The sequence below is a fragment of the Aphidius gifuensis genome, linkage group LG2 (genome assembly GCF_014905175.1).
Source record: "Aphidius gifuensis isolate YNYX2018 linkage group LG2, ASM1490517v1, whole genome shotgun sequence".
NCBI lineage: Eukaryota > Metazoa > Arthropoda > Insecta > Hymenoptera > Braconidae > Aphidius > Aphidius gifuensis.
In genome coordinates this window covers 18,606,624-18,614,865 of record NC_057789.1, presented here as the reverse complement: position 1 = coordinate 18,614,865, position 8,242 = coordinate 18,606,624, and the positions used below count along the sequence as shown (strand labels likewise).

Sequence of the window (8,242 nt, the reverse complement as noted above, 5' to 3'; positions counted from 1 at the left end):
TTTTAGAATTTTTGTTTTCGTATCACTTTAAAAATAGTCAAGGGTCGATAAAATTTGCATTGTGATTGAATACGAGAAGTCAACTGAGAAGCAGATTTCAAGCAGAAAAAAATGACTGAGTCACAAAATCGATATCTCGAATGGTTTTCGAGATATCGAACAGCAAAGATTAGTTCTTTTTTTTTCGTTTATCATATATTGACGATTATATTCGTAAGAAAAAAAAAAAATTATATTTAATGATTATAGTTTTTTCTACGTAGAAAACGTTAGTATTGGCAGAAATTTATTATCTCTAATATTTTTTTAGATATTTATGATTAACGGTAAGAAAAATCGATTTTTTTCGATCATTTAAAAATTTTTCTAAAGATAAATAAAACACTACAAAATATTTAGAATAAATATTAGAAATATTCAAAATCAAGAAATGTTTTTATTTATTATCAATAATTATTGTTTATTAAATTATTATTATTAATATCTTTATTAAAAATGTATATCATTGCCTTTGATATTTTTGTGATTATTATTATTATAAAGCTCTTATGAGTTTATTAGTAATTTTTGGAAAGTTGCCTTTATAAATTTGAACAACCTAGCGGCCGTACAACACACTCATGTAGATCACTGTGAGTATGATATCGCGCCATCTGCACTTCTTCCGGTATACTTCGTTACAACTAAGAATTCTTACTATGTTTTTATAGCATGGTTCGTTTCTCTCTCGATCAGCTGTTATATATTCGACATTGTAAGCATTTGACAGAAGTCACATTATAATTCGTCTTTTAATACAATTCTCTTAAAACTTATTAAACTTTTCAATATAATTCAATAATAAAGTTACTGTCTGAGTTATTTTGTTGAACGTAATTAAGATTGAGACATAAATTGAGTGCATAGTTTTATTGTATACAAACTAACAAAAAATGTCTGACAATTTTCGTGATCGGTGTGGCAATCCATTCAACATTGATTCCCATATATCACGTATCGGTTTACGTAAATTATCAGAAAATTTAAAATTGAAGTGGGGAATAAACAGCAATTATCTGGTATGTTCGCGGTGCCGCAAGCAGCTTTCTGAGCAACAACCAATGCATCAATCCGAATCAGATGAAGATGATGAAACTCGAGAAAGTGAAAAAGAAGATTTAGAATCAGAACCAGGTGAAGACATTGTAGATATTATTGATGAACCTGTTGCTGGATGCTCACAAGGTTAGTACTTTATCAAACTTCTTTAATTTAAAATACGATTTGAACAGTGTTTAATTCATGATTGAATACAATTTTTCACTTAGTTTCTAAAAGTATTAGTATTCACTCAAATAAGAGCTCTGCGCCAACAATAAGCATTGAATCTAAATTACCAACGATAAATGCTGCGTTAGCTGTGCTCGAAAATTCGCCGATTCCTCAAAAAAAACTGAAATTGGATCCTTGGGTAGAAAATAAAGTCGATAAAATAGCTGCAAATTTAAAACGAACCTTAGGCTTACCGTATGTTGCTGATAATAAAAGCTCTGACTTGCGACAAGATGGGAAACATTTTCGTGAACTTATAGAAAAACTAAAGGACAAATTTCATGCAAATGATACTACCAAGAATATGAAAATTCAGATTTTAACATTGCTACCTAGTGATTGGAGCTTAAGGAAAATTGCGGAAATTATGGACACGACAAAACACATGGCGCAAGTTTCAAGACACGTAATAGAAAAACGTGGAATATTATCATCTGGAGATGCTCGACAAGGTTCGTTACATGTTTATTTTCTTTTTGAATCAAATCATCTATTTACCCTCTAATTTATTTATTTATTTATTCATTTATTTATTCGACAGGAAAAAATTTACCTGACTCTACAAAATCACTAATCATCGCATTCTATGAAGATGAAAGGAATAGTTCAACGATGCCTGGCATGAAAGATTTTATTTCCGTTCGTAATGAACGTGGGGAACGTATCCATACCCAGAAGAAACTGATTCTCATGAATTTGAAAGAATTGTATGAACAGTTCAAAACAGAGTATTCTGAAAAAGTTGGTTTTTCTAAATTTGCATCGTTAAGGCCGAAACATTGCGTGTTAGCTGGCTCATCGGGAACTCACACAGTATGTGTATGTATGACACATCAGAACGTTAAGCTTATGATTGCAAGTAAGTTTTCATTAGTAAAAAGATGCAATATATTCACTGAAACCTATCTCTTATCAACGAAGCTTTCTTTTTAAACTATTTTTAAAGTATTTTTTACGATAAAATGAACAAATTAAGAATATTCTGCTTATTTCAGGTTGTAACTTGTCTGATTTAATGAGGGACACGGATCTACCAATCACAGGGTATCAAAGTTGCATTGATTCTATAGTCTGTCAAGACCATTCGGAAGAATGCTTTCTCGGTAATTGTAAAAATTGTCCTGGAACTACAAAATTGCGTGAAATCATTGACGATGCGTTTTCTGAAAATGAAATAAATGAGATCCGTTACAAGCAACGGATATCTAAACCTAGAGCTTCCCTTGAAACTTTCGTTAAAAGTTCAATTGACTTTTCTCAAGAATTTTGCGAGAAAATAGAAGACTTGAAGCCACACTCATTTATAGCGAAATCTCAAGGACAATTTATGCGAAATCTTAAGGAAACACTAGGCGTTGATGAATTTCTAGTCATTAGTGATTTTGCAGAAAACTATGCGTTCGTTATTCAAGATGCTGCACCTGGTTACCACTGGAATAATTCACAAGCAACAATCTATACTGTTGTTATTTATTTCAATGGAGGTCACAAAAGTTTGGTTGTTATATCAGACAGTACAACACACGATGCGATCGCCGTCTACCACTATAATTCTATCGTTGTAAACTACATCAAAACATTAAACCCTAATGCTAAAAAAATTTATTATTTTTCTGATGGAGCGCCTCAGCAATTTAAAAATTTCAAAAATGTTACCAACCTCTATCATCACACAGATGATTATCAAATTGAGGCTGAATGGCATTATTTTGCCACAGCTCATGGAAAGGGTCCATGTGATGGTGTAGGTGGTACTTTGAAAAGAGAGGCAGCGAGGGCTAGCTTACAACGTCGTGTTGACGAGCAAATAACAAATGCTAAAGAATTATTTAATTGGGCTAATGAAGGTAATCGTCTACCCAATATTACTGTAAAATTTGCATCACAAGATTTTTATGAAGAAGAAAAAAAAAATTTGGAAAATCGCTTTGAAAAATCAAAACGGTTACAGTCACTGAAAGTTTGCACTGCCTGATTCCCAATAAAAATGGTTCAATAACTGGGAAACGTTTTTCTGCTTCTCAAAACAGCAAATGTTTTAAAATAATATGATTTTATTGCGGAGTTCAATTATATTGTTGCCATAATTGAAGTGATTGTAATAATAATGAAAAAATCATAATAACAGTAATATTGATGATAATAATAATTTAATTGAAAAAATCATAATAACAGTAATATTGATGATAATAATAATTTAATAAACAATAATTATTGATAATAAATAAAAACATTTCTTGATTTTGAATATTTCTAATATTTATTCTAAATATTTTGTAGTGTTTTATTTATCTTTAGAAAAATTTTTAAATGATCGAAAAAAATCGATTTTTCTTACCGTTAATCATAAATATCTAAAAAAATATTAGAGATAATAAATTTCTGCCAATACTAACGTTTTCTACGTAGAAAAAACTATAATCATTAAATATAATTTTTTTTTTTTCTTACGAATATAATCGTCAATATATGATAAACGAAAAAAAAAGAACTAATCTTTGCTGTTCGATATCTCGAAAACCATTCGAGATATCGATTTTGTGACTCAGTCATTTTTTTCTGCTTGAAATCTGCTTCTCAGTTGACTTCTCGTATTCAATCACAATGCAAATTTTATCGACCCTTGACTATTTTTAAAGTGATACGAAAACAAAAATTCTAAAATCTACAAAAATGAATAAACGCGGATACAGATTTAACAAGGTTCCCATAGGATGCCCACTCTGAAATTTCTACACGATTCCTATTTCGGGTCACAGAATTCACCCTCAAAAAATTAGAATTTTAAATTATGTCCAAATTGGAGTTTACTCTATATTAAGGGGGTATTTTTATTTTTTTAAGGGGTTAAAAATAGTCAGAAAAATCTGAAAAAATTCAGGGATGCTATTGGTAGTGTTTACAACGAAAAAAAAAATTGGGACCAAAATCGGAGGGGGTCAGGGTTCAGACTGTCCGAAGTGACGTGGAATGCCCCATATATATATATTTTTGTACATCATTACTGGCGATATTGTAACCAAGCCAACCTGTCCGAAGTGACGTGGAATGCCCCATATATATATATATTTTATTTAAATGTAGTACAATGTAATTATACAAGTTGGTTGTATGTGATCGACGACTAAATTATGTCAAATTGTAGACATAAACGTAGCACTGACTTTACAATAAAATCACAATAAATGTTACTTTTATTTGAATTTAAAATAAAATTATTATACGAGACTTTTTACTGTACTTTATAAATTGTATTCACTATTGAATGGCTGACCACGAGGTCGTAAATTTGTATAATTAAATATTTAATTATTTTAAATAAATAATTGATTATTTGTTATCGCAAAAATGTAATTTATTCTATTCATTATTTATTTGATTAGACAATGCAACACAATGCGTGCTTTGTATTTAATTTACTCAAGCAAGAAAATTTAAGACCATGCGGTCGTAATTTATTTCAAGTTAAATTTGTAAGTGATTTAATGAATTTAAATTACTGATTTGAGTAACCAAATGTTACTTAAATATTATTGAAACAATACTGTGATGAAATAATCAATAAGATATTGAATAAGTATAACTTACAGTTGTGCTGATTTGTAGAAAATATTCTAAGTTTTTCAGAGCAATTAAAATGCGACGAGGCAAAGTGCCTATGCTAGTTAGAGCTGGAAGAGCTGGTGTAGGTCAAGGAAGTAACTCTGACCGAGTGACCGAGATCTAGCGATCAATCTCGCTCGATGCCCTCAGAACATAAGGGTAGGTGGGGATCCTTCGGGGATGTTCGGTTTTCCTCCTTGGTCCAGTTCCACTTTCCTTCTGTCGACTATTTCTTATTGGTTGAGGAAAATCTTAAGATTTTCCAACCTCAATTAAAATTACTTCTACTTGTCTAATTATGACATGAGTGGTACCGAAAGAATCCCTATAGTTTTAGGATTCTGTCGATATCACTCATTATATTAATTTATATTTAATTTTCCAAAATAAAATTGGCGGTAGATGCGCTTGGCAATAGTGCCGGCTCGAGTGGTTTGTTGAGGGTGCAAAACCTCTAGCTCCCTTAAATATTGTAACTTGACGATCTGTAAGATGGAGCTAGGGGTATTAAAAAGTACCCCGAATATTTAATATATAATAATGGAAAAGAAAAATAAAAAAGTTTGTGCGGCTTGTCATGTTACAAATCCATCCATAGCAATCAGTTTTCGTACATGGGAATTGTCCGAGTATCCACTATTACCTGCAACTACAAAACAAAATTGGAGTGTGAAAACATCAATACAATTGGAAAAACCGAGATACATAATTTTAGGCTTCCAAACAGGACGAAAAAACTCTGTAACAAACAATTCAAGTGTTTTTGATCATTGTAACTTGCGTGATGTTAAGCTGTTTTTAAATTCACAATCATATCCTTATGGAAATTTAAATATTGATTTTGCTCATAATCAATTCTCATTGTTATATGATATGTTTGCATATTTCCAAGCTTCCTCCTATCAAACAGAAACACCACAATCCACTTATTGTCATAGATTGTCCAAAGCAAAATAAATTTTTAAAATCTGGACCAGTAGATATTCGACTCGAGTTTGAATCAACAACACAATTTCCAGCTCAAACATCATCTTATTGTTTGGTTTTATATGATCGAATTATTGAATATAATCCAATTAGTGGTTCAGTACGCAAGCTCGTTTAATATATGCCTGTAAACTTACCAATCTTATATTTATAATAATAATATGTAAAAGAAAGAAAAAAAATAAATAAATCAAATGATGTACATGAAAAAAAAAAAAATTGTTGTATATATTATTTCCTCCTTATATATTACTGAAAATAAAAAATTATTATTATAATAAATGAACCAACAATGTATGTTAAAATTTTTTTTTTTAATTATTTTTATTTTGACATAACGTACAATCTTCTATCATGGGTGATGGCCCGTCAAATTCATCTGATTTTTCGTCTTGATGATGATAATGTTCAATGCAGCGTTTATATTGAAGAAAATCTTTTTTTGTTTTAAATTTTTCTGGCAATTTGTCCCATACAGCATCAATTGAGTTTGGTGTGAGCAGAAAAATATATCTCTCTGGTAAATTTGCAAAATCTTCTGTTGCCATTTTTCCCAGACTCTCAGGATGAAAAAATAGCTGAATCGATTTTTTCAATGATGAAACTGATCCCCAGGTAGTTCGGAACCATGCTCTCAATTTTTGTACATTATCCAATGCACAAGTAAGAGTCCATAAATTGAGATGATAACTCAGATGGTGAACATAGTTTTTTTGACATACCTTAGTTGGTAGTTTGCCATGCGCTGGACAATCCATATCAATCAAATCGATAATAGTTTTATCGTCTTTTAAAATATTGCTGAGCCATTTTTTTTTCTCATGACCTTTTACATATAGGTAAATTGATGACTCAAGGCTATCATTTATAATTTTTCCATGTTCAGCATAATCAACATTTCCTGAGTTCCATAACAGTCCATGATCATTGTTCCTTAATCAATTATTTGCCAGTTTGCAAGCAGATGATAATGTACTCATGGCACATGGAAGCTTGAATACTACCGACTTGATATCATCTTCTCTATCTAAATTTGCTATTGCAAATTTTTTCACAATAAAACATTGATCAGTATCATAAAATCCTTGAACATCAACAATATATTCAACCATTATGACTGAAATCTTATTCAAGACTGAAATATTTTTTTTCTTTGGTACTCATATACAAAAGAGTAAAGACACGTGCACTTTGGTATTAAATTTCTAATTTTGTTTATAAAAATAGTTTTAAAAAAAATAAAACGTCAGCACTTTCTACTTCAAATTCAACAAAATATAAACAATATAACTTGCTTAACTTAATATCATATTTCCATTTTTGTTTATAAAATAATTTAGAATAGATAGATATATTATAACTATTATTTGTAATAAATATATATATTTTTATTTATGATTATTCAGGGCCATAGCCCCAAGGTAAGGTATCAGTTCCACCATTTTGATCAAGAGCTCGTTTATCATTAGCCCAGCTGAGTGCAACTTTACTCTGTACAATAGTACGTACTCGGTGATCCTTACTTCGTATTAAATGTTGATTTTTTTCAATATTTGATGATCGAAAAGACACGCCATATAATTATCAAAATTTATGTCTTTTAGAACTGAACCTTTTACACCTTTTGCTTTTTTGTAAGTTTTATCATCATCAATGTTCATAACTTCATAACTATATGATTTGACTCTCAAGCCAGCAAACTCAGTCATAATTTTACCATTATTTTCATCCTTCATCAGACCAATAACTTTTTTGTTGACTCTTGGCATATCATAAATATTATTTGGTAGATAATCTCATGTTTCAAATCTTTCCAAATTTTCTTTCATTTTCTCATAAATATCAGGAACTTCAAAACTTAAAATGAGTGAATCAGTATCCATATAAAGTGCTTTGAAATCATTGTGATTGAATTTTGTTTTGATATAATTGTAGTGAAAATCATAGATCCAAATTTTTGAAAGATCTAGTATTGTGAATCCAGAATAAATTGGTTTATTGAAAATTATTTTAACTCTTGACATTTCAATAATTGCAATGTCATCATTATAAATTGAGCAGCTGTGAAAATTTGGTTTTGCTCTTAGTGATTTTGCTCTATAGCGACCTTCCCATTTTGTCACTATTTTAACATCTTTTTCTTTTCTTACATTTCGCATCGTTTTACCATACACACTGTTGTTCATTAATTTGAAAAAATTTCTGCCAAGATCAGTGGTTGCTTGCTGACGCATACCAGTATTAAGGTCTATATATTTTTTCAGCCATGAGCTTTGTTTAAATTTCAATATACGATGAATTTTATTCAACTTCATGACAAGACCCAAATATAGTTTTAAAT

At 30.2% G+C, this 8,242-nt stretch overlaps 1 protein-coding gene across 1 annotated transcript; it reads left to right on the top strand.

The window, feature by feature from the left end:
- Positions 1–1,051: 1,051 nt before the first annotated feature.
- Positions 1,052–6,019, top strand: LOC122850452. The gene is made up of 5 exons (XM_044149599.1): positions 1,052–1,224; positions 1,308–1,763; positions 1,853–1,972; positions 2,988–3,181; positions 5,807–6,019. The coding sequence occupies exons 1-5, from the start codon at positions 1,101–1,103 to the stop codon at positions 6,017–6,019; spliced, it is 1,107 nt and encodes a 368-aa protein (XP_044005534.1). The 5' UTR covers positions 1,052–1,100.
- The last annotated feature ends 2,223 nt before the right edge of the window (positions 6,020–8,242 follow it).

What these genes read in the sequence shown, in the direction of transcription:
- LOC122850452 (XM_044149599.1), top strand. Translation starts at nt 1,101, where the DNA reads ATGCATCAATCCGAATCAGATGAAGATGATGAAACTCGAGAAAGTGAA. An exon ending in TGTTGCTGGATGCTCACAAG is followed by an intron (nt 1,225 to 1,307) that starts GTTAGTACTTTA and finishes TTTTTCACTTAG; the next exon opens with TTTCTAAAAGTATTAGTATT. An exon ending in TCGTAATGAACGTGGGGAAC is followed by an intron (nt 1,973 to 2,987) that starts GTATCCATACCC and finishes ATCATCACACAG; the next exon opens with ATGATTATCAAATTGAGGCT.